The 27454-nt window shown below is 46.4% G+C and overlaps 1 protein-coding gene across 1 annotated transcript in view; it reads right to left on the bottom strand.

Annotated features, from left to right (window-relative positions):
- The window catches only part of Nudt3 (nudix hydrolase 3), a 48757-nt gene extending 24843 nt beyond the window's left edge, over nucleotides 1-23914 (bottom strand). Inside the window, exon 1 of the mRNA XM_057794671.1 lies at nucleotides 23521-23914. Within this exon, the coding sequence (XP_057650654.1) occupies nucleotides 23521-23619 (99 nt within the window). The 5' untranslated portion in view covers nucleotides 23620-23914. The remainder of the gene's footprint in view (nucleotides 1-23520) is intronic.
- Between the last annotated feature and the right edge of the window lie 3540 nt (nucleotides 23915-27454).

The raw sequence follows: 27454 nt of genomic DNA, 5'->3' as shown, positions 1-27454 counted from the left end.
TCTGTTGAGTCCTGGCTGGCAGAAATGTGACTTGGAGAACGCCTTTGAAGGCTATGCCTACTCCACGTCCTGGCCTGTGTGCTCAGCTTCCCAGTCTACTGTTCTCTCAAGAGCATCTTCCACCATGCAGTCTACTCTGTTGTCTCTGCATCATGGACCAAAAGCCGTATGAAACCATGAACCACAATGACATTTCCACCTGTGAGTAACTTTTGCCAAGTATATGGTCAGTGTAATGCAAACACTAATACAGAAAACTGATTCCAGGAGATAGATCAATGCAGCAACTACACATGACCATATTGGTTCTTAGGCCCTGGGTTTGTGGGAAGAAAGTGGAAGAGGTTGGAAGTGCAGTCTTGGAATCCGGGACCACGGTACGCTGTTGCTTAACTACATTTCAATTGTTCAATTTTACCAATAAAGACAAAGGAGCCAGATGCAGGGTGACAGCTCAGAGGGGCAGAGAAAGCATCAGCTCACCTTCCTCCTTTGCCAACATCCCAGAAAAAGTCGTCTCAAATGAAATGTCTCAAACTCAATGTCTGTCCCTTCTACTTCCTGTGCATCTCCCTATCTGTCCTCCTGACTCCCTCTTACTCTCTGTAACAGGAGGGCCGGATTGTTGGGGTTTCTTTTCTGCCCAGTTCCCACAGCCAGTAAATCCCAAAGAAAATCACACAGAGTTCTACATAAGTTATAAACTAATTAGCCCATTAGCTCAGGCTTCTTATTAACTCTTATAACTTATATTGGCCCATTATATGTTAGCCACATGGCTCGGTACCTTTTTCAGCAAGGCAGGTTACATCTTCCTTCTTCAATGTCTGGACAGGACTGCAGAGGGAACTTCCCTCTTCCCAGAATTCTCCTGTTCTCATTGCCCTGCCTCTACTTTCTGTCTGGTTGTCTTGCCTATACTTCCTGCCTGGCTACTGGCCAATCAGCGTCTATTTAAAACATAATTGACAGAATACAGACTTGTCCCACACCAACTCTCTATGGCTTTTTCCTGTCAACTAGTTGCTTGCTCCATCTCTTGACCTATGGCTGACTTTATTTGATCCTGTTTACAGTATTCAAGCAGAAAGCTCTAGGATTAAAGGTGTGTGTTAGGACTGAGTTACACCACAGCTATAAACAGGTTTTTTCCCAACAAATAAAGAAGCAATCTCAGGTTCACTGTGTGCTCAAATACTCTGCAACAGTAAGCCTCACTTAACAGTAATCCTTTTGGGAGTTAAGAAGACTTGTACATCAAAAGGCTGGACGATGAAAACTGCTCATCGGGTCTCAATGGGGGACAGGCCAGCACTGGGAACTCAGCTGGTCAACTGCATATTGTTTTTTGGCTAATATCCTAGCTAAGTTTTGTTCAAATCCTAAAGAATGAGATTGAGTCTAAAAAGTGATGGAGGGCTGATGATGCAGCTCAGCTGGCTTCATTTGCTCCATGTCTGAAGTGCTGAATTTGGTGCCAGTACCTCATAAAATCCGTACATGCTCATCATCCCAGCTCCCAGCACTTGGGAGATGGAGGCAGGAGGATCAAAAGTTCAAGAATTTTGGCTACATAGGAAGTGGAAGGCCAGATTGGCCTAGGCTACATGAGATCTTGCTTCAGTGCCATCCCAACCTCACAAAACAAACAAATTTATTTAGCAGAGTAAATTCTAGACAGTATACATAGTCTATGGCTCTGTAACTGCTTGCTGTTTTTAGCTATTGATTTGGATGTGGAGCAGAGGGTAGCAGGAAGCTCCGGAAATACAGTCTGGGAGCACATGTTTAAAGCTCTAAGTGAAGCAAGCATTCTCACATTTATCACTGGGACAAAAGAAAATGTTGTTTGCTGTGGAACAATCTTTGCACATTGTAAATATCTATTACCCTAACTGGTTAATAAAGAGCTGACTGGCCTATACCTGGGCAGGAAGGACTGGACAGCAGAGCTAGACTAGGAGGACACTGGAAAGAAGGGGGAGTCTGAGAAGTCTGGAGCCAGGCACAGAGGAAGCAGGACATACAGAAAATGATCTAACAAGGCATAAGCCACGTGACAGAAGTTAGATGAGAAATATGGGTTAATTTAAGTTGAAACAGCTAACTAGTAACACGCCTAAGCTATTGGTCAAGTATTTAATATTAAGTCTCTGTGTGGTTATTTGGGAGCTAACCAGCAATCCCAATGAAACATTGCCTACAGGTGAGGCCTTGCTGGACGGTGGTGGTGCACACCTTTAATCCCAGCACTTGGGAAGCAGAAGCAGGCGGATCTCTGTGAGTTCGAGGTCAGCCTGGTCTACAGAGCTACTTCTAAGACAGCCAGGGTTGTTATACAGAGAAACCCTGCCTGGGGGGAGGGAGAGGTTGAGACCCCACCAATGAACGCCCTGGATATAAAAATACAAACCAATTTCAAAGACTTTTTTCCACTTAGAAAAGGGGCTGAAGAGATGGTTCAGAGGTTCAGAGCACTGGCCGCTCTTCCAAAACAAAGGTCCTGAGTTCAATTCCCAGCCATCTATGAAATCTGGTGCCCTCTTCTGGCACATACATGTCAGCCAGCAAAACACTGGATACATAATAAATAAATAAATCTTAGAAAAAAGAAAAGGTCATGGTAAGCCAGCGGTGGAACCCTAGCACTTCGTGGATCACTGTAATTCTAGCACTCAAGAGGTTGAAGCCAAAGGATTCTAAACTCCAGCTTACACATGAAGACCCTGTCTGTATCAATCAACTGAGCAACCAGAGAGAGCCAAAGGGGCCCCAAGTTGGGCGCCAAGCATACCGACCCATTTTTCAGGCACATAGCCTGTCCACGTCACCATTAAGCAAGCTGTAGCACTCTGCTCACAAACCCAACTCAAATGCTCTGTAGCCAGACCTACTGTCTGAAAGAGTCAGAGCTCGTGCCGGCAGCCTAGCCCAGAAAGCCAGCATTTTAAAACTGCCACTTTTTTTTGTTGTTGTGGCTGATGAGTTAAGAAAATTTCTCCTAAAGGAACTGCAGCAGGCCACCAGCAAACAGCAAAAAGATGCCTTAAACTGTATGTATGTATGTATATGGTTTACGTGGATTTAGCCAGCCCCACATTGCAAGGGGGAGGGCCCACTTGTTCATCCCAGTCGCCTGGCTAGTTTAGACCAGAAATAAGCACACAGAAATTGCATTAATTAAATCACTGCTTGGCCCATTAGCTCTAACTTTTTATTGGTTAATTCTTACATCTTAATTTAACCCATTTTTATTAATCTGTGTATCACCACATGGCAATGGCTTACTGGGTAAAATTCTCAGTGTCTGTTTTAGTCAGATCCATGGCATCTCTCTCTGACTCTGCCTCCCAGCATGTGATTTAATCCCCCCCCCCTCCACCTACCTAAGATCTGCCCTATCAACAGGCCCAAAGCAGTTTCTTTATTAACCAATAAAAACAACACAAAGATAGAAGGAACTCCTACACCAGTACACTGATAGAAATGGATTGCCTAAAAAAATGTCATATAGGCTCTAAGAGGACACTGCAGCCACAGTCCACAAGGGCCCAACTACATCTTCAGCTGACAGAAGGTGACAAAATCCACATGGTGCTAGCATGCAGTGACAGAATATGACACTATCCACGTGGTGCTAGCATGCAGGTTTGCGAGCTGGGTGATGAAGGCTTATACTATGGTTCAAAAGAAAAGCAAATAAGGCCACGCAATGCAGTACAGGGCTAGTTTTCTTTCCGGGATTCCATGTAAGCTGTGGTTAGTATCACACAATGGAGATAGCAGGACATGCTAGGGATGCAGGATGTCTGCTGAGGGAAGCTGCAGGAACCAAGTGAAGCTGGTCCAGGATACATGTGCTGCAAACAGCAAAGCCAAGGAGGTGGGCCTGCCACCACCATGCTCTAGATGCTGGACACAGAACTACTGGATCTGGTTGGCTCTGCTGGGCAATCTTGCCATTCCTACTGCTGGTCTGTCCTGGGAATGATGGGAAAGTTTACTCTGTGTCCTTGTATATCAGAAGTTTGTAACATTCTTCCTGATCTTGTCTGAAGCCTCAGGAGATACCCCGGACTTGAGTGCTCTGTTTTGTTCTCTGCCCTCAGGGAGCAAGTCTGAGGCCTTGATCAGAACATGCAACTGCTCTATCACTGAACCCAGCTTCCAGCTGAGACTGGATCTCAAAGCACGGTTTGGAACTGTTGAGACTTTGGAAACTTCAGGAGGAGTGAAGTTCATTGTGCATTAGAAGATGGCTATGACACATTTGGAGACATGGGCAAACATAGTTTGAATCTGAAATGTCCTCCATAAGCTCATGCTTTCAATACCTGGTCCCTGGCTTCATGTTATTGTATTGAAGGCTGGGGACAGGGCTTTAGGTTCCAACTGGGTCCTGGTCTTTAGCAGTCATAAAGGGCTTTAAGCTCTCCTGCACTCTCTGCTCCTCGGCCAGAGTGGTGCTAAGACCCAGCATTCCTGTTACCACAAACAGCCCAAACCTTCCTACTATGACTCACTGACATCTCTGAAACCACGAACCAAACCAAACCTTCCCTTCCAGAAGCTCTGTCTAGCCGGGCAGTGGTGGCGCACGCCTTTAATCCCAGCACTTGGGAGGCAGAAGCAGGCGTATCTCTGTGAGTTCGAGACCAGCTTGGTCTACAAGAGGTAGTTCCAGGACAGGCTCCAAAACCACAGAGAAACCCTGTCTCAAAAAAAAAAAAAAAAAAAAAAAAAAAAAAAAAAAATCACAGAAGCTCTGTCTGTGAACTCACCAAGGGTCACTGGGTTCCAAGACAAGAGAGCTGAACTCCTCCAGGGCCATACCTCACATCATGCCACACAGCTGGCAGGATGTGGCAGAGTGCCTCTGAGTTCAAGGCTGGTCTGGTCTACTGTGAGTTCTAAGACAGCCAGGGCTACTGCTACTTGGTCCTTCCCCAAGTTACCCCTGCTTAATAACTTGCCATCATCTACTGGTCTTTAGCTACCCCATGTGCCAGCTACGATGGAGGGAAGGAAGCTGCTGGTCATGCAGGGTGAGAAGCATATCCAGGAGCTCTGGGAGGTCAGGGTGTCTTGGCAGTGGGAAGTGCCCCAAATAGACTGCACTAAGTACAGCTAAGGGGAGCTCTGAGCAGCATGTATTTTTAGTAATGGCATACTTACAACTTGTACATGTCCAGTGAAAACTACCCCAGCCAACAGCTTGCAGAAATGACAGATGCTCCCGCATCACTACCAGAGCGCAGCCCACTCCCCACAGGACCCTGTACACTCCTTCATTCCGCTCCTACAGGCAGAGGGAACTGACTAGAACAGCGCTTCACCAGCACAGCCTGCAGTCCGTGCAGAGCAGACAGGAGTGTGCACTATGGCACACATACACCCACATACATATCACATATGCACAGACAATAATAATAATACATTTTTTTTGAGACATGTTCTTTGGCTGGCCTGGAATTTGACATACAGACAGTCTAGATCCAAACTCATAGAGATCTGCCTGCCCCTGCCTCCCAAGTGCTGGAATTTAAGGTATGCACCACCATGCCTGGTCCAATAAATTAGAAAAAAAACAACAACACTGGGGGGGGGGGTGTCAAAATAAGGTTTCACTATGTTGCCCTGTCCTTGAACTCAGACTTCTGCCTGCCTCTGCCTCCTGAGTGCTGGGATTAAAGGCGTGCGCCACCACCTGGCTAATAAAAAAATGCAGTTGAATAGTGAACGTGTGTCAGCTTACTGTGGCTGTAACTGAACTGGAAGGATCCTGCCCTCTTTCAGCAACTACACTTGTTTTGTTTTTAAGATGTATTTATTTATTATGTATACAATATTCTGTCTGTGTTTATGTCTGCAGGCCAGAAGAGGGCACCAGACCTCATTACAGATGGTTGTGAGCAACCACGTGGTTGCTGGGAATTGAACTCAGGACCTTTGGAAGAGCAGGCAATAATGCTCTTAACCAATGAACCATCTCTCCAACCCCACTTGTTTGTTTTTAGCAGTAGAAAAACTCCTAAATCACTTCTAAAGTTTCCAATTAAAGTTCACCAGGTCGTTTCTCGGCTATATATTTAATTTTTTATTATGCATATGAACGTGTGTGTATGCAGATTGTCACATGTATGGGTTTGTCACATGACTACAAGCATCCTCAGGCCAGAAGATGGCATCAAATCTCCTGAAGCTGAAATTACGTTAAGGGTGGTGATAAGGACACCCTTTCCCCAGCCATGGGTGCTGGGAAATGAACTCTGACTCTCTGGAAGAGCAGCAGGCTCTTAACTGCTTAGTCATCTTTGCCTTCATCTGTGCAGAAGCACTGTGTGTGCCTGGGGTCTCAGGAGGTCGAAGGAGCTCAGACCCCGGGAACCATGGTTATGGATGCTTATGAACTACCATGAGGTGCTGGGAATCAAAACCAGACCCTCAGCAAGAGCAACATATGCTCTTAACCACTGAGCCATCTCTCCAACCCCTCTCCCAATTACATCACTAGCCTTTCTTTCCAGGGGCGGCCTGAGCTTTGGCTACTCTGTATGGCCTCAAAGTGCATCTAACACACTCACTACTCAAGTCAATCAATCAGCAGTGGGCTGGCAGAGCACAGCGCTGACAAGTGACTTCCAGACTTTTAACCTGGCAGAGATAAGCAAGGAACCGGATGTGAGCTTGAGAACAAAGTGGAATTCTGACCCTGTAACATGGATAGGCCTGGAAGGTACTACGCTACATGCTGAGAAAACAGAAAAGTTGCCTGACTCTACTTCCGAGAGGAATCTCCAGCAGTCAAATTCAAAGAGAAAGATGATTGCCCAGGGCTCTGAGATGAAGAATGGGATTTGCTCACTACAGACCAGGGTTTTTTTTTTTTTAATATTTATTTATTTATTATGTATACAATATTCTGTCTGCGTGTATGTCTGCAGGTCAGAAGAGGGCACCAGACCTCATTCCAGATGGTTGTGAGCCACCATGTAGTTGCCGGGAATTGAACTCAGGACCTTTGGAAGAGCAGGCAATGTTCTTAACCGCTGAGCCATCTCTCCAGCCCCCCAGACCAGGGTTTTATACGGTATGGAGATCCAGCCCAGGATGCCGTGCATGACAGGAAGCATCTTACTGACTGAGCTCCACTTCCAGCCCAGACAACAGCAAATTTCAAAGATAATTTGTTAAGTATGACATAAATTTTTAAAAATGTACAATGTGTGAGATGGGAAAATAGTAACTATTGTGATCAGCAACACTACTGCATTTTCTGATGTAATAGTGCTATCACAACAGAGGAATGCTGAGTTACCATTCACTTAGGATTTTCATTTGTCCCCTTACTTCTATAATTATTTATTTGTTTTTGAGACAGAGTCTCACTCTGCAGTCCAGGCTGCTCTGGAGCTTGCTGTGTGGCCTTACACCCACAGCATTGCTTCTGATTCAGGCCCTTGGATTCTGGGGATACAGAACTAAGTCATCACAGCCAACTCTAGAGTAGAACAGGTTAATCAGATTTTAAAAAACATTTTATTTTATGAATATAGGTATTTTTGCCTACATTTATATTTGTATACTATATGTGTGCCTGATGCCCCTGGAGGCCAGAAAAGGACAGGTGTTCTAGGTAGCTGTGAGTTTCCATGTGGGTGCTGGGAACCAAACCCAGATCCTCTGAAAGAGCAATCAGTGCTCTTAACTGTTTGCCATCTCTACAGCCCTGTAAATCAGATTATTTACCTGCGTAACAAGCACAAAGCCGTTAAAAGCATGCACAGAATTTAGACTGGAAAAATGTTTATTATGGGTACTGAGACATCATAAACATACACATAAATCATTCACGAAGTCAAACGAATCTACCGACTGGGAAAAGGAATGTCCTTCATACGCAATGGAGGACGTTAACTTGGAGACTGAATGGTATGGACCTGATGGAAGAGGGACCACACAATGCCACCAAGGGCAAACCACACGCAAGAAACATTTTATTTTATTTTTTTTTATTTTCAAAATTTTTATTTATTATGTATACAATATTCTGTCTGTGTGTATGTGTGCAGGTCAGAAGAGGGCACCAGACCTCACTACAGATGGTTGTGAGCCACCATGTGGTTGCCGGGAATTGAACTCAGGACCTTTGGAAGAGCAGGCAATGCTCTTAACCACTGAGCCATCTCTCCAGCCCGCAAGCAACATTTTAGAACGCAAGTATGTCACAATCTGGTGGACTCTAAGAGGATATAATCTGAGAGCCTAACCCAGGAGCAGAGGCTTCAAGGTCAGCCTTGTCTACATAATGAGTTCCAGGACAGAGTGCTGCATTGTTAGACCCTGTCTCAAAATAAAAAGAGGGGTTAGAGAACACAGCTCAGCAGGGAAGAGCACTGCTGCTCTTACAAAGGACCAGGGTTTGGTTCCCAGCGCTCACACTGTGGCTCACAACTGTTTGTAACTATGGTTCCAAAGCATCTGGCACCCTCTTCTGGTCCTCAAGGGTATCAGGAGCACACATGGTACACAGATATACACATAAAATAAAAATATTAATAAAAATAATTTGTATAACAGCTGTGAAACATCTTTATAATGGAAAAACTAATAGTAAAGTGGGCTTCAATTTTGTTCTGAGACTTGCCCAAAATAGCCATGCTTCTGACAAACTAAGCTCCTGCCCACAGCACACATGCACTGGTGCCAACCTTCGTGATCAGCTATGGTGACGGCAGCAGAGGCCACTGCTGGACCTGCATACACCACCAGTTTGTGTATCCGAGTCCATTTTAGAAACATACTTTTGTTCAAGCCTTTCCATTTTACTTATTCAGTTCCTTTTGTGGATTTGCCAAAATGGAATGCATGCCCTGCCTTATACACCACAGACAGAGCTGAGCTGCCTTCTTGGTTTCAGCTCCCGTCTTTTGCTGAGGTGGATGGACAAGTCACAGCTAAAGCCACTTCCAGGATGACAGAGTTTGAGACTGTCTAAGCTCCATCTGCCCTCCTCCAGAAAGCCCTGTCAAAGTAAATGACACAGCACTAATAAATCTTCCCTTTCGAACACTTCTGCCTTGCTGGTGGGAATGCAAGCTGGTACAGCCCCTTTGGATGTCAGTGTGATGATTTCTCAGAAAATTAGGAAACAACCGTCCTGAAGACCCAGTAACACCATTTTTGGGTATATATCCAAAGGATGCTCAATCGTGCCACAAGGACATGTGCTCAACTATGCTCAAAGCAGTTTTGTTTGTCATAGCCAGAACCTGGAAACAACCTAAATGTCCCTCGACCGAAGAATAGATAAGGAAAATGTTATACATTTACACAATGAAGTACTACACAGCAGAAATAACGACAGCTTGGTTTTTGCAGGAAAATGGATGGAGCTAGAAAACACTATTTTGAGTGAGGTAACCCAGACACAGAAAGACAATTATCACATGTACTCACTCATAGGTGTTTTTAAACATAAAGCAAAGAAAGCCAGCCTACAAACCACAATCCCAGAGAACTTAGACAACAATGCAGACACTAAGAGAGACTTCCAGAGATCTAATCTACATGCAAAGTAGAAAGTAGGAAAAGACAGATCTCCTGAGTAAACTGGAATCATGGGGACCTTGTAGGAGGGTTGAAGGGGGAAGGGGAGAGGCAGGCGGATCTCTGAGTTCCAGATCAGCCTGGTCTACAAAGTGAGTTTCAGGACAGCCAGGACTCTTCACAGAGAAACCCCCGGGGGATGGGGGGTGGTGTGGCTGTGGGGACAGGGACTCGGAACACCCTCCCTCACTCTCAGCACACATGGAGCCACTAGGCAAGCAGGAGACAAGTCTTCTTTACCAGCAGCTCTGAGACAAGCGGGCTCTAGGAACTAGGCCCCGACCTTTGAATTTTTTTTTTTATTTATTTATTTATTTATTTATTTATTTATTTATTTATTTATTTTTTGGTTTTTCGAGACAGGGTTTCTCTGTAGCTTTGGAGCCTGTCCTGGAACTAGCTCTTGTAGACCAGGCTGGTCTCGAACTCACAGAGATCCGCCTGCCTCTGCCTCCCAAGTGCTGGGATTAAAGGCGTGCGCCACCACCGCCCGGCTCCGACCTTTGAATTTTTATGGCCTGACTAGCCGAAGACTTTTTGCCTGAACTGTTACTTTATTACAGTTTAATTTTCTTTATTACCCGCCCCCTTTCTTTTTTCTTAGACAGGGTTTCCTTGTAGCTTTGGTGCCTGTCCTGGAACTACTTCTTGTAGACCAGGCTGGCCTTGAATTCAGAGATCCAACTGCCTCTGTCTCCCAAGTGCTGAGATTAAAGGCGTGCGCCACCACTGGCTGACATGTCTTTATTTATTTCACTTGTGCTGGCCCAACCATACACACAGTGTGCACACGAGATACAGCCTGTGTTTGTAGGTCAGAGAACAAATTACTGAATTAGTGCTGCCCTAGGATCCCACTCAGATCATCAGGCTTAGCAGACAGTGTGACTTTACCCACCGAGCCGTCTCCTCTCACCAGACCAGGCATGTTCCTCTTGAGGCTAACCCAATACAACCAAGCTGTCTACACCTGGCACCTCATACTCCCAAAGTTGCCCTGGACACCCCAACTCATCCTCACAGATCCTTCCAAACCCCTATAAACACCCCTTGCCCATTATATCTGTCTCACACTAGCCTGTTCTTGCAAACAAACATGGTCCACAGTCTACACGTCAAAAACTCCTCTACTTAAATGTTTTGGGTTTTTTGCTTGTTTTGTTGTTTAGTTTTTCGAGACAGGGTTTCTCTGCAGCACTGGAGACCAGGCTAGCCTCAAACTCACAGAACTCTACCTGCCTCCGCCTCCTGAATACTGGGATTAAAGGCGTGCACCACAACCCCTGGTTTAGAGTCTTTCTAGATACACTATATAATTTCCCATCACAAGAAATAATGACTTTTTGGCCGGGCGGTGGTGGCGCACACCTTTAATCCCAGCACTTGGGAGGCTGAGGCAGGCGGATCTCTGTGAGTTCGAGACCAGCGTGGTCTACAAGAGCTAGTTCCAGGACAGACTCCAAAACCACAAAGAAACCCTGTCCCGAAAAAAAAAAAAAAAAAAAAGAAATAATGACTTTTTGAGAGAAAGTTTGTAGTGCCTGACAGAAATCTCGAGTCAGCATCTTAGGAATGGTTTCTGACCTACAGGCTGGCCTTCATCTCAGATCCACCTGCCTCTGCCTCTGCTGGGATTAAAGGCGTGTACCACCATGCCCAGCTGAGAGAGAAAGTCGTTATACCTAGAACCTTTCTGAACTATTTTCTTAACTTACTATCTGAATAAAATCTGAATATTTCATCTTCTTATGTTTTAGTCTGGTTTTTGCTTTCTGAGACAGGGTCTAATATGGATAGCCTAGGGTGGGTCGGAATCCCTGATCCTCCTGCTTCTACCTCCCAAGTGCCTGCATACATGCACCACCTCACCCACTTCATCTCGCTATTGAAGGCAGACTATATATACTAGAAAACCTCTGGAAAAGAAACCAATGCCAACCACTGTAGTACATACACAAGCCCTGAGCCAGGTTTGGTCCCCTCAAGTTAATGGCGGCTGAATGAATCCAGCAACTGAGTCATCTCGGCAAAGCAGCAGCAAATGAAAGCATTTAATAGCCACATAAACTTGACAGGGTGAGCACCATAGCCAGAGTTCACATTAAGTCACACAAAAAGCATGTCATAAAAACTGCTTCTTGGGGCTGGAAAATAGCTCAGTGGATAATGGGATTTGTTACCAACAAGGCTGACAACCTGAGTTCAAGCCCTAGGATCCACATCATGGAAGGAGAGCCATGGTTGGAGGCTGCTTATTCATTTCCCAGCTGCCCAGACTCCTGAAATAATCACACAGAAACTATATTATTTGCAATACTGTTTGGCCTATAGCTTAAGTGTATTTTTGGCTAATTCATATCTTAAATTAACCCATATTCATTAATCTATGCATTACCATGAGGTTGTGGCATACTAGCAAAGTTTCGGCGGGTTGCCATTTGTCCCAAGTGACTCCATGGCTTCTCCTGACTCCACCTTTTTTCTCCCAGCATTCAGTTTAGTTTTCCCCACCTACCTCTGTTCTGCCTTGCTATAGATCCAAAGCAATTTCTTTATTAACCAATGCTACTCACAGCATACAGAGGGGAATCCCACATCAAAGAGCTGACTCCTAAAAGTTGTTCTGATGTGCATGCATATGCCCCCACCCAAAAACCCAAAACATAATATCTATAGGGGCTGGAGAAATGGCTCAGCAGTTAAGAGCACTGGCTGCTCTTCCAGAGTCCTGAGTTCAATTCCCAGCAACCACATGGTGGCTCACAATCATCTATAATGAGATCTGGCCCCTCTTCTGGCCAGCAAGCATATCTCATACATGCAGACAGAACAACATATATATCTTTTTTTTTTTTTTTTTTTTGGTTTTTTCGAGACAGGGTTTCTCTGTGGTTTTGGAGCCTGTCCTGGAACTAGCTCTTGTAGACCAGGCTGGTCTCGAACTCACAGAGATCCACCTGCCTCTGCCTCCCGAGTGCTGGGATTAAAGGCGTGCGCCACCACCGCCCGGCGTTATATATCTTTTCTCTTAAAAAGGGCAATATAGATATTTAAAAAATTTTTTTGCCAGGTGGTAATGGTGTGTGCCTTTAATCCCAGCACTTAGGTGGCAGGAGCAGGTGGATCTCTGTGAGTTCAAGGTCAGCCTGGTCTACAAGAGCTAGTTCCAGGACAAGCTGCAAAGCTACACAGAGAAACCCTGTCTTGAAAAAAAGAAAAAAAATTCTTTTGCTGGGCCTTGTCACTCAGGAGGCAGAAGCAGGCGGATCTCTGATCTCCAGGCCAGCCTGGTCTACAGAGCGAGTTCCAAGAGAGCCAGGGCTACACAGAGAAACCCCGTCTCAAAAACAAAACAAAGAAGAAAGAAAGATCTGTGTGTGTGCATGTGCACCACCACAGGCAGGTGCCCTTGAAGGCTGCGAAAGGTGTTGGAGTCCCTGGGACTGAATGTTACATAAAGGCAGTTGTGAGCCTGTGTGGGTGCTGGAAACGAACTGTAAGGACAGCAGAAGCTCTCAGTAACTAAGCCATCTCTCCAGCCCAAGAAAAAGTATGTTTAAGCAAACAAAATAAAATGGGGCTGGAGAGATTTGAGGGGGATCTGAGTTCAGTTCTCAGCTCCCATATGGTGATGTACAAGCATCCCTGGTTCCAGTTCCAAGGAATGGCACTCTCCTCGGAATTCTGTGGTGCATACACAGACATGCAGGCAAAACAATCACACAATTAAATAAAAAAGCAGATGAGGAGGATACCCAGCACTAATCTCCAGCCTCCATACTCACATGAGCAACAACCTTGACCTCGAAAAGAATAAAGAAGGCCTGGCAGTGAGCACCTGTGATCCCAACTCTTAGGAGAGCAGCAGGAAGCTGACAAGTTCACAGGTGTGAGACCAGCATACATGTCAGACCCTGTCTAATAAGGAGGTAGGAAGGGAGAGGGAAGAGAATGATGACCATAGGGAAAAATCTGACAATATCTTATCAACTTTAGTCTCCTTATTAACTTCAGAATAACTTCAGGTTCCAAATTTGACATACACCCGGGTAGTGGTGGTGCAGGCAGAAGGACCTCTGTGAGTTTGAGGTCAGTCTAGTCTAGAGAGCAAGTGTGCCAGGACTACATACAGAAATCCTGTCTCAAGAAACAAAACAAATAAACAAACAAAAAAAACCCCACAAATTTGACATACATTGTTGGCTCTGAACCACTATCAGGTAACTAAACATTACTGACTCCATGATTTCAGTTTATGTAACTATCTATTTATATACTGGCAAAAAAGGTTCCAGGACAGAGCTGGAACAAAATATTACTAAAAAGAATCTGGATATACTAGGCAATACTAATGCATACCTTTAATCCCTGTACTCAGGAGGCAGAGGCAGGTGGATATCTGAGTTCGAGGCTAATCTGGTCTACAGACCAAGTTCCAGGACAGCCAGGGCTACACAGAGAAACCCTGTCTCAAAAACAAAACAAAACAAAAAAGATTCTAGGATGTCATCAGAAAGAAAATGCTCTGGTCTCGGGTACTACACCACTAGGCTTGGGGTCTAGCATCACACAGATCTCCACACAGATCCTTCCCGATGCTACACTCCAATGTCTAAAGAAATCCTGTATGTTCTTCCAGAAGATTATCACGCCTGAAATTCCAGCACCCAGGAGGCTGAGGCAGGAGGATTGATAGGTGCAAGGCCAGCCTAGACTCCATGAGTCTAAGGACAGGTGAGGTTACAGAGCAAGGTACTGTCTCAAAACCTCCCTCCAGGGACTAGAGAGATGGCTGAGCAGTTACGGGCATGTACTACTCTTTTAAAAGACACAAGTTTGATTCCCAACACCCAAGTCAGGCAGCTTACGAAGACCTGAAACTCCAGAGGGAGCTGCTGCCTCCTCTATCCTCTGCGAACACCTGTACTCACAAACCTGCAGACAAATGTCTAACTAAAAATCACAAAACAATTTTTGTAATTTCTTCTCTACCCCCCCCAAAATTTACAATATAAGAAACATAAACTCTACTGGGTTGACATTATCAAACACCCTTTCACTAAGAGTCTGGATTTATGGGAAGAAAGGAGATTTCTCAGAACACACTCATTAGTGAGTTCCTACAAATACTAGCATTTTGTGAGTGTTGGTTATTAATTCTTTCATTACACAATAGTGGATGCAGAGACGGACTGCCCAGGGCTCACCCATCCAGTCACAGACTTAACAAACAGCACTCAGCATCTCTCTTTCTAAGTACCCAGGATAGAGAAGCAATTGTTAAAGTAAGTAAATAAATAAAAAGACAATGTCTCCATCCTAAGGAGCAGTCTCCACTCTAGAGTAAGTGGGCAATCACAAATACTCGTTGTATTTCATGGTGCTGTGTGCTGACAAGACAAAAGCAGCACCAGAGCCTGGCAATGACGACAGGCCAGAACTATGCTTTATTATGCTTCTTTTTTTTCATTTTTCAAGACAGGGTTTCTCTGTGTAGCCCTGGCTGTCCCAGAACTCACTTGGTAGACGAGGCTCGTCTTGAGCTCACAGAGATCCATCTACCTCTGCCTCCCAAATGCTGAGACTAAAGGCATGCGCCATCACCGCCTGGTTTAATATGCTTCATAAAGATGGTCTAATGACTAAGCAAAGGATTAAGCATGGGGAATGAACCTGGCAGGCAACATGGGAGAGAAAGAACACTGAGGTCAGATAACTGGAAAACAGGAACGGCAAAGAGGCAGGAGGAAGAGATGGATGACGGTAGCTCCAGAGCAGGGCCATGGGACTTGCTCTGCAAGGGATACGATCTGACTCTGGGTTTAGAAGAGTGAGCTGGGGTGGAGAAAGGCACAAGCAGGGAGACCAATTAAGAAGTCATGGCACCATCCAGGAGAGAAGCAAAAGAGGACTAGGCTAGAGAAATATGGCTGCAGTGGGATTCCAGCCAGATTAGAGGAAGAAACAGGAAAAGCCAAGGGTGACCCCGAATCTCCAACCTGAGCTACACAGCAAGAAGAAGAAGGCTAACAACAGAAAGAGGAGACTTCTTTTCCTCAGTGTACAGAGTCTGATATTGCTACAGGAGAGGCAGGTTTTTGTAGCTGGCTGTTTAGAGGTTTGGAGACTGGAATAAAAATATTTGAAGGCTGGGGGTATATTATAGGTGGAAAAGTGAATGCTTAGCCAGCAGGCGCGAGGCCTGAGTCCAATCTCCAACCCACCTCCGCTCGCTTGCGCGCGCTCTCTCTCTCTCTCTCTCTCTCTCTCTCTCTCTCTCTCTCTCTCTCTCTCTCTCTCTCTCTCTCACACACACACACACACACACACACAAGCAGGGCTCTTTAGGCATGTCTATAATGCCAACACTTGGGAGGTTGAAGCAGGAGGATCACAGATTCCAAAAATAACCTGGTCTATGCAGTTGAAACCCTGTCAAAAAGAAATAAAGAAACAAAGCAGAATCATTCCAGCATCTGAAATTTGAGGTGTCTATCAGGTTCCCAAATGGAACTATGGAGTAGATTGCTGGCCATCAGTCCTGATTTCAGGAGAGCTCAGAGCTAAAAATAGGCTTCTGAATGTAATCAGTGTGAAGCCCCAACTACTTAGTAGAGGCGGTCCCAAACTATCCCTCACACACTGCAACCAAGTCAGAAAGCCCAAGGAATCCAGAAGAAGGGCCATAGAAGAAAGATGCCACAGAAGTGTGGCGAAGAAAAAATTCAAAGCAGCTGAGCGGTGGTGGCACACGCCTTAAATCCCAGCAGAGACATGTTTGTGATATATATATGTGAGTTCAAAGCCAGCCTGGTTTACAGAATGATTTCCAGAATAGTCAGGGCTATTAACACCAAGAAACCCTGTCTCAAAAAGCAAAAACAAGCCAGCCTGTTCTACAAGAGCTAGTTCCTGCACAGGTTCCAAAGGTTAATTCATACAGAAGGGAGGGGAGCTAGGTATGGTAGATTCAAAATCATGTTCAGCTACAACAATGAGTTCCAGGCCAGCATGAGCTAAACAAACCTGTCTCCAAAAGGAAAAAAAAAAAAAAAAAAAAGCAACATGAGGACTTCAGATTGGTCACTGGCCCTGAAAGCGTTTAGGACTCTGCCAGAATAAACGTTAGAGAAAATCACCTGCCTGGAGAGTCCAGGAGAGGATGGTAGAGAAGAGGGGACATGATTACTGAGGGAGTTTGCCACAAAGGGGAGAGCTGGACATCTCAGGAGATATGTTACTTTTTTTCCTGTTTTTTAAGAATCATTTTATGGGCTGGAGAGATGGCTCAGTGGTTAAGAGCACTGTCTGCTCTTCCAGAGGTCCTGAGTTCAATTCCCAGCAACCACATGGTGGCTCACAGCCATCTGTAATGAGATCTGGTGCCCTCTGCTGGCGTGCGGGCATACATGGAGGCAGAATGTTGTATACATAATAAATAAATAAATAAATAAATAAATAATAAATCTTAAAAAGAATTAAAAAAAAAGAATCATTTTATTTTATTCTACTCATTTATTTATTTATTTTTGGTTTTACAAGACAGGGTTTGTCTATGTAACATATCCTGGAACTCTTTGTAGGTCAGGCTGGCCTCGACTCACAGAAACCCACCGGCTTCTGTCTCCCAAGTGCAGGAATTAAAGGTGTGAGCAACCGCCACCCAGCAAGATTCATTTTATTTTTATGTGTGTGACGTACACCCGCAGAAGCCAGGACATGGAGCCAGATCCCAGAGCTGGAGTGACAGGAGGCTGTGAGCTGCTCCCTATGGTGCTAAGAATTGAACCCGGTGCTCTAGAGGAGCAGCCAGTGCTCTCAACTGTTGAGTCATCTCTCCAACACCTTTACTTTTCTTTTCTTCTTTTTTTTTTTTTTTTTGGATTTTTCGAGACATGGTTTCTCCGTAGCTTTTTGGTTCCTTTACTTTTCTTAACAGAACAGTCTTGTCTCACACACACATGTGCGGGTGTGTGCAGGTGTGTGTAGATGTGTATACATGTGAGTGCCTGTGTGTGCGCGCCTGGAGAGTTAGCTTAACTGGTAAAACACTTGCTGAGCAACCATAAGGACCTGAGTTCAATACCCAGAGCCCATGTTTTCTTTACTAGAGAATGTAGTGTACATGCTTATAATCCAGGCACTGAGGAAGTGGATTCAGGTGGGTCTGGGGCTCACTGGCAGGCCAGCTTAACCTTCATCAGTGGGCTCCAGGCTAGTAAGAGGCCCTGCCTTAAAAATATAAGATGGATAACAAATGAGGACGACAGGCTGACCTCTGGCCTCGAGTGTAGCTACACACATATACACACAGACTGAAGAAAGAAAGTGATAAAACAAGTAGGAGAGTCTTAAAGACAGACCCTTCTCGCCTGCACCAGGAAATGGAGAAACAGACAGCTACACACAGAAGATGTGCAACTTGTGATTGACAAATAAGAATCATTTAAAAGCAGGAAGTAGGGTTAAGGCAAGGAGTAGTTTTAAAAGTGGTGGCGCAGCCGGGCGGTGGTGGCACACGCCTTTAATCCCAGCACTTGGGAGGCAGAGGCAGGCGGATCTCTGTGAGTTCGAGACCAGCCTGGTCTACAAGAGCTAGTTCCAGGACAGGCTCCAAAACCACAGAGAAACCCTGTCTCGAAAAAACATAAAAAAAAAAAGTGGTGGTACACACCTTTAATCACAGCACTCAGGAGACAGAGGCAGGTGGGTCTCTGTGAGCTCGAGGCCAGCCTGGTCTACAAAGTGAGTTCCAGGACAGCTAGGGCTACACAGAGAAACCCTATCTTGAAAAACCAAAAATAAATAAATAAATTAAGAAAAAAAGGGCAGCTGTTTATGGTGGTTAGTGCCTGTAATCCCAGTACTTGGGGGAGGGGACGCTGAACAAGGCAGGAGGAATGAGAGTACAAGACCTTCCAGGCGTACACAGTGAGTTAGAAGCCTCCCTACACAACACATTTGAAACATGAGAAAATAAATAAATAAATAAATATTCTTGTGCGGTGCCCACACCCTGGGATAGAGGGGAAATAGATAAAAGCCGCCATAACTACTTTAGAGAAATGAAGAGCAGAAATACCCCACTCTACCTTAGAAGACTGTACTGCTGGACAACAGCCGAGACACCCAGAGCCAGGACTCCCCACCAGGCTGAGATGTGCTGAAGCCTCTGTCAGGTTATTGCCCAGGGACTGCACCAGTGCTTTCCTGCCTCTCTAGAGCTTGCTGGCAGGTGTGGTCTGCAGTGACGTCCTCTACCCGTCCCTCTGAGGGATTTCAGAGACAAACACTCAGGCCACCAGAGTCTCTATCCACTGAGATCTCCAGTGTCAGTCCACTCCCCATCGCCTTGGGGAGCTCAAGGGTCTGAGAAAACACCAACAGGCAAACCTAGCACCACACCACAGAAAGCCATTAGGTGGTAAGCTGTCTTTCAGGAAACAGACTGGGAAGAGCTGCCAGTCATCCCTCAACTCACAAAAGTCAGATAGTGGCACCCGTCTGCAATCCTAGCACTCCCCACTCCAGGCAGTCAGACAGGGGTGGAGACCAGCTAGCCTGGCCTGCTTAGCAGCAGAGAAACCCTGCCTCAAAAAACAGGCAATTGTGGCACATACTTTTAATCCCAGCACTTAGGAGGCAGAGGCAGGTGGATCTCTGTGAGTTTGAGGCCAGCCTGGTCTACAAGAGCTAGTTCCAGAACTGGTTTTTTTTTGAGACAGGGTTTCTCGGTAGCTTTGGAGCCTGTTCTGGAACTCACAGAGATCCGCCTGCCTCTGTCTCCTGAGTGCTGGGATTAAAGGCGTGCGTGACCACTGCCCGGTTCCAGAACTGGTTTTATAGCTATTGGGAAACCCTGTCTTAAAGACCAAAAAGAAATAAATAAAAAGGCTCACTAATCTGGGCTACTGCAGACCTTTGGGTGATGGCAGCCGACTCTCAGGCACTGGAACGTTACCTGGTGTGCACTCTGCATGGCTGATCTTTCTCAGAGGTCAGTGTGCATCACTGTTCATTCTGAGAGATTTCAACTGTTTGAGAAGCCAGGGCCACACTCCTCAGCCCTCCTACTAAGGGTACAGAGCACAAACAAGCCGTCCCCCAAGGAGGTTCCAGAAAAGAGGAGTAGAGGAAGAAGAGCAATCTCTCTGGGACAGCTCTACGAGAGTCAAAGTCAAATATACAAAGATGAACTGCATTACCCAATCAATTCAAAAAACATAAAAGTATATTGATTTGCTAATCTTTGTGGAGCCAAGATTTCAAGATAAAAACAAAACTGTGGGTTGTGGATGTGACTTACTGGTAGAGCACTTGCATAGCCTGCAAGGTGCTGAGTTCAATCCTCAGCACTGAAGGGGAAAAAACAGAAGAAGAAATAGCTTAAGTATTTCAGCTGGGTGTGTATTCCCCATACTTAATGGAGGTGGGAAGATCAGGAGTTCAAGGCCAGCCTGGGCTCCGATGAACCTCAAACCAAAGCAAACAAAAAAAAAGTACTGAATTACAGCTGACTTTGTCTCCTATGCCACCCACATAATGAATGACCTACTCTTAGGTTTCGCCCCTAAATGGGATAAAAATCCGAAAACTTACTAGCAGGTATCTATGCACAAAATCCTACAGTAGCTGTTCAGCCCTTTCCAGTGGGCCTGTGCACTTAACGAAGCAGTGACTTCCTTCATGACATGCATTTGCAGTCTTTCTAAAGTCAGTCTCTCTCTCTCTCTCTCTCTCTCTCTCTCACACACACACACACACACACACACACAGAGCGCGATCCTTCTTCATGGGTGTTTCACCCTGAAAACCTCCACAAAGACAAGAATGACAAACCTAAGCAAACACGGACTAAGCACACAATTCACCTCCAGGGAGCCCAGGGCTGGGAACCAGCTTATGAGTACGGTAATCATTCAGGATACAGCACTGCAGTAACAATGTCAGCTATATTAAATACCCGTTTACAGAAATGTTATCCATAAGCAGGGGACTTTTTCCTATTAATTTCAATTTATCAACAAGAAAAACAGCCAGAAGTTTAGAAGAAAAGTTACCAGCACAATGCTACTGGGTAGGTTTTTTTAATTCTCCATCCCTTCTGCACACCCCACCACCCCCACCCCCGCCAGCTCTAAACTCTCTCCTACCCATCTCTCCCATTACTGTATAGACAACCTCACCTTCAGTGTGTGCTCAATGACTGCACACACTCCGGTTCTGACCTGGATCACTTTCTGCTGCTCTTACTGCTGGGCCTGCGACTACAGCTTCCTAGGGCTGAGTGATTTTGGTCAATTATTTCTTAATGTTATAATCTCTTTCTTCACACCGTATGTATGTTTTTTGACACTGGCTAATTGCATTTAAAATCACCAGGGGCTGGAGAGATGACTCAGAGGTTAAGAGCACTGGCTGTTCTTCCAGAGGTCCTGAGTTCGATTCCCAGCAACCACATGGTGGCTCACAACCATCTATAATGAGATATGGTTCCCTCTTCTGACTTATAGGGATATATGCAGGCAGAATACCGTATATATAATAAATAAATAAATTTTTAAAAAATATCAAGGCAGTATTTAAAAAAAATAAAAAATAAAAATCATTGGGTAGTTGGTAGTGGATTAATCCCAGCACTCTGGGAGGCAGTGATAGGCAGATCTCTGTGAGTTCGAGGCCAGCTTGATCTACAGAGCAAGTTCTAGGACAGGCTACAAAGCTACAGAGAAACTCTGTCTCGAAAAACAAAAAGGGAAAAAAAACATCAAGGTCTTGTTTACATTTACATTACTGTTGCACTGTGCAAAAATAATGTTAACAATTCTCTTGATGAAAGCCATTAGTGCCAATTAAAAAAATAAAATTGGGCTGAATGCCCTTTCAAGTGTGAATTTCACTTTCCCCACAATGGTAGCAGCTAACACTTCCAGTCTCTGGCACATCTACTGAGAACATAAAAGCTTCCCTGGAACTAACAAATCACTTCCCTTCCAACACAATTATATAATCTGAGAGTTAAACAGTACCCTAGAGATTACTTTGTGGTCCAAAATCCCTCCCAACTAAGAGACTATCAGAAACCCTCTGGGCAGAGACAGATAACCGCTAACTGAGGGCTGCCCCTTAGTGGGCTCTGCGTTGAAAGCCTGTCTGTTTCACTGACCAGAACAAGTCTCTAACCAGCCTGTGCCCATTAACGTTGTTCTTACCAGACTATGACTACGGCACCCACGGAATCAATAATTCAAGATTCACACGATTGTTCTGTTCATTAACCAACCAACGTGCAAAAAGAAATTCAATAAAGGAAAGTCCACCATCAAGCAAATGCTTTAAAGCTTCTCTTAACAGTTTAAAACTTTAAGCTCCTACAAATCAGGTCCTACGCCTGGTCTGACCTGCACAAGGCCAACACGCATGCACATCAAAGCTGCTGTCGACCATGATAAAACTTTCAAGCAAAAAGTAAAACTCGGTTGTTCCTTTGCTTAGGATCTTAAGTTTCCAGTATTTACCCAAAATACTCACATTTTCAACCTCTACAACAATTTTTTTTTAAAACACAAAGTCTTGCCGCACTCATGTGACTAAATTACACAACCTTCTACTGTAACTGGGGTACAGGCTTAACCACAGCACTGTAGTGCGGCATGCTATTATGCCAATTAGCTGTCCCTCCGGTCGACAGCCCCCCTCCCAGATCCCGTCTGACTTCCCATGTGATAACACAAAGAACAAAGGCTCTTGAATAGTTCCTCATGAATGACGGTTTTACTTACTTAAGAACGGATTCTAAAACCCGCTCATCATTTACGACAGGACTCCGCTGACAACGCCTCCCTCGAGGACCTTTGTAATAAACGCAAAGTAACAAAGTATACATTTCCGAACTCTGCTGCTGAAGCCATCCCCAGCAATCCTTCAACAGTACAATGAACGCTTTCACTGCTTTTCTTCGGGCCGTCATTTAAATTCCCTCCTCCTCCTAAACATCTCCGAGGGACAGGGACTCCTGGCAATCCAGCCCTCTGTTTCATCACGGCTTTTCAAAACTAACGGGTCGAGTTCCGTTCCCCCATTTCAACACGCAGCGCTATACTGCAGCCCGTCCACCACAGCCCACCGCTGGCGGCAGGGGTCAAACGCTCAGTTTCACTGTCCTTCATGGTTTCCAAGCTAACTGCCATTACCACCATGCACACGACAGAAATGTGTTCCCACAGGCATCCGACGAATTCCCGAAGCAGCTATTCTTTGTGGATTTACAAAACATGCGCCTTTTCGGCATTCCCTTCATCACCACAGAAACGGCTTTGTGAAGCTGAGATTTTTTTTTAAGTTCCTTAAGCAAAAAGAAACAGACTCTAAAAATTTTCTATTTTCCGAGCGTATCTTACAGGTTGTCTTATAGGGCACAACCGAAACTGTCAGGATAAAGATCTTAATAAATGCAGCATTTAATGTCTTTGAAATTTTTCAATCCACAAAAAAAAAAAAAAATGTATCCAGTGTTCTTTCTCTTCGGGCTCCACCATCCGGCCTCCCAACTCAACGTTAGCCTCAAACGGCTGGCTCTGGCTGGTGCACGGCGCCCAGGATCTTCTGTCCCTGCCAGGGCTCGCCCTCCCGCCCGCCGCCGGCAGCCGCAGCTCCTCGGCCAGCCCCAAACCTGCCCCGGCGGCCCTGGGCTCAGCCACAAAGGCCGGCCTGCGCCTCGTGCACGTGTGCCCAGCTGCCAGGCGCGGAGCCGCTCTTCCCGGGTCAGAAGAGCGGGTCAGCGCGGCTGCCCGGGGCGGCGGGGAGGAAGGACGGTCGTCGCAGAGTGCCATCCCCCTGCCTCAGCCCCGCGTCCGGAGCCCTCCGGGCCGCGCCCGCCCCGCACTCCCAGACCCCCCGCCCCGGCCTCACCTCCTCCTCGCTCTCGCTGCGGAAGCACAGGCACGCGGCCCTCTTTTTGTAGCCGTCGCCGTCGTAGGTGCGGGTCTGGTTTGACTTGAGCTTCATCATCCTCCGGGCCCTGGTGGGGAGCCGTGCGGGGGCCTCGGAGTCGGGAGAGAGGGAGGGAGGGGGAAGGCTGCGGCGGACGGCCGCGCGCGCGCGCCCCCGGCTCGGCGGAGGCGGGGAGGAGGGTCTGGGTGTCGGCTACGCGGCTCCGCGGCGGCCCAGCCTCATTGCCCCCGGCCCAGGCCCCGCGCCGCACTCACGGCCGCCGTCGCCACCGCCACCGCCCCCTCTACCGCCGCCGCCCCCGACGACGACCGCGCCGCCATTTTGGGCGCGCGGCGTCGGCTGCGTCAGGGCGCGTGGGCCCGCGGGCGCCGTCGCGCGTGCGCAGCGCAGGCGGCGTTCGGGAATCGCGGCCGCCCCTCACTCCCGGCGCAGAGTAGCGTCCGCACCGAAGGCGGCCGGAGCTGAACGAGGCCCGTACGCCGGTGGCGTAGGGCTGCGGAAGCCTGGCGAGTCGTGGAGCGTGGGCACCACCCGAGACCCCACGGTCCGCGGCGTAGCTGGGCAAAGCAGAGCCACCCCCTCCCCGGCAAGGTCAGCGGGTGAGTGGCCCAGCCTGACCCAAGGTCGCGCCGCTCAGCTGACCTGAGTGGCTCTGCCTCGCCACAGACCGGCAATCCTGGCTGCAGGGGGATCGGGAGTGGGGAGAGGCTTCTGCTTTGCTCTTTGCAGTCTGTCAGTGGCCGTCAGAACGTCTGTGCGTCCTGCAGGCGTTTATGTGTACAAATAAATAAATAAATATAAGGCAAAAGGCGTTCAGGGGTGAAGCTTAAGGGCAGACCACTTGACTGGCATGGTTGAGGGCTGGGTTCGACCCGCAGCACTGAAAAAGCAAAGCAAATGCAACCTCCTAAGGTAAACAGGAAGAGCTGAAGGAAAAAGAGAAACCGTGTGTGTACACGTACGTAAATCATGAATCTGGCAGTGAGTATATATTGGGATGACCCTCTCGGAGGACTTGAAAGTGAGGTTCAGTTTTCCTACACCAAACCCAGCCCCATTACTGTGCACTAAACGTCTGGAAAATACAGCAAGATTTACCATAATAGACTGACAGTGGTGACACACGCCTTTAATTCTAGCACTCCAGGACAGGGAAGCCCTGTCTCAACAACAAACACACAAAAAAGATTTATCAGTAAATCCCAAACTACCTGGAGAGAGAGAGAGAGAGAGAGAGAGAGAGAGAGAGAGAGAGAGAGAGAGAGAGAGAGAGAGAGAGAGAGAGAGAGAGAGTGTGTGTGTGCGCCGTGATGCTTGAGTCAAGGTCAGAGGACAATTTGTGTGAATTCTTTCCCAAGTAGGACCTAGAGACAGAACTCAAGTGGTCAGGCCTGGCTGCAAATAGCCTTACTGCGCCACCTGGCTGGCCCTTGTTACCTACTTGAATCAGCTCGTATTTAGTGTACTCATGCTCTCTTCTGACTTATTTAGGTACCATGCACATATGTGGTGCACATACAAGCAGATAAAGCACCCATAAAATAATATGAATCTAGAGGAAATACAAATAGGTCAAGAGGACTGGGGATTTATCCACCACGTCCAAAGAACTCAGTTCAATCCCCAGCACGGCATTAATCCTAGCACTGGGGAAGCCGAGTCAGGTAAATCTCTGTGAGTTCTAGGACAACCTGGTCTACATAGCAAGTTCCAGGACAGCTAGGGCTGTGCTCACACACACACATACAAAGTAGATATTTTACAAGAAACTATACAACTGACCTGATGTAGGTGGGTCTTCTATGTGTTGCTTTCATTGGTTAATTAATAAAGAAACTGCTTGGCCTGATAGGTCAGAACATGGGTGGAGAAGGCAGTGAGACAGACACTATAGCTCTCCTCTCCAAGATGGACGCAGGTTAAGATCCTTCCCGGTGGGGCTGGAGAGATGGCTCAGTGGTTAAGAGCATTTCTTGCTCTTCCAAAGGTCCTGAGTTCGATTCCCAGCAACCACATGGTGGGTCACAACCATCTGTAAATGAGGTCTGGTGCCCTCTTCTGGCCTGCAGACATACACGCAGACACAGTGTTGTATACATAATAAATAAATAAATAAATATTAAAAAAAAAAAAAGATCCTTCCCGGTAAGCCACAGATTATTAGAAATGGGTTAATCAAGATGTGAGAATTAGCCAGTAAGAGGCTAGAGCTAATGGGCCAAAGCAGTGTTTAAAAGAATAGTTTGTGTGTTATTTTGGGTGTAAAGCTAGCCATGCAGGAGCCGGGCAGGAACACAGCCCGCTGCTCCTTCTACAGTGACCACTGGACCTTATCAGTAACAGCAAAATACAAGTTAAAACTACAATGAGAGCTGGGAATGAAGCTTGTTTGGCAGTGTTTGCCCAGTGTGCATGAAGCTCTAGGCTCCATGCTAAACATCACTTAAACTGGGTAACAGCACAATTCTGTAATCCAAAGCACTTGAGTGGTAGAGGCCAGACCAGGAACTCAAGGCCATTCTTGGCCAAACAGCAAGTGTGAGGCCAGCCTAGGCTACATGAAACCCTGTTCCAAAGGGAGAAGGGTAGGAGAGGGCAGTGGATGGTTAAGAACACTTATAGCACCCCTATCCTATCAGGTGGCTTGGTTCTGAGGGATCTAACATCTGGATTCTGTAGGCACTGCACAAATGGTGCTACATACAGGCACACACATACCCAGAAAATAAAAACCTTTAAAACATTAACTGTGTGTTGATGATTCTGGTCTCTGGAATTATGAAGTCCCATTTATAGCTTCCAGAAACTTTGCTTCACTTTGAGGCCTTGGTTCCTCACCTTGGTGTCTTCAATTTTATTTCGTCCTCTTTAAAGATGCCCTTTCCCTCACAATGGCCTCTTTGATGTGTCAGTCAAGCAGGCAGGGCGTATTTCTCAAGTGGCTGTTCCTCTGGACCTGGGCCATGCATTTATCAGAGGCTTCCAATAAAGCAGCTCTCAACAGCAGTGGCCTCTGGACTTCCAAACAATTCTCATCTCCCTCCCCACCAATGACCTCATTCTGTCCTGGCTTCCTTTTCTAAATCGGAGAAAATGATGGATTTCCCTTCCTTTCTTGCTAAGTTTCAGGGCACCACAGTACTCTAGACCCCCAGCTTTTTCCCTTGATCCTGGAGGGAGGGCTGCAATGTTTGAAGACCCTGTGTGCTTCCGTTGCCACCTCACTCCTGGTCTGGTAACTCAGACCTGTAGTCCCAGCCCTTGAGAGGTGTATGGAGGACAGAAGTTCATTCAAGGTCAGCCTGTTAGTATGGGGACTTAAAAAAAAAAATCTCATTTCCACATATTGTTGGCTTTTTGAGACAGGGTTTCTCTGTAGCTTTTTGGAGCCTGTTCTTGAACTCGTTCTGTAGACCAGGCTGTCCTCAAACTCAAGATATCCACAGAAATCTGACCTCTGCCTCCCAAGTGCTGGGATAAAAGGTGTACACCAATGTTTTTTGATACCTGAATACATATTAAATGAGCAGGTCAAGCAATTGACATATCCATTATCAATACTAACCATTTATAGCTGGGCGGTGGTGGCGCACACCTTTAATCCCAGCACTTGGGAGGCAGAGGCAGGCGGATCTCTGTGAGTTCGAGACCAGCCTGGTCTACAAGAGCTAGTTCCAGGACAGGCTCCAAAGATACACTATATAGACTGTAACTCAAGAAATTCATTCACCTGCCTCCGCAGCGCTGGGATTAAAGGTGTGCACCATCATGTTTCGAAGGGAGGAAGAAAAGGCAAGACATGCTACACACTTCTACCAGCACGAGTCAGAGTAGGACCTCCAAACAAACCCACAATTAATTTAAATCACGAGTCCCAGAACTGCTGGCTCCC

The sequence above is a fragment of the Chionomys nivalis genome, chromosome 19 (assembly GCF_950005125.1).
Source record: "Chionomys nivalis chromosome 19, mChiNiv1.1, whole genome shotgun sequence".
NCBI classification, from domain to species: domain Eukaryota; kingdom Metazoa; phylum Chordata; class Mammalia; order Rodentia; family Cricetidae; genus Chionomys; species Chionomys nivalis.
The sequence above is the reverse complement of the archived record's forward strand: the minus strand, read 5'-3'. Positions and strand labels throughout refer to the sequence as shown.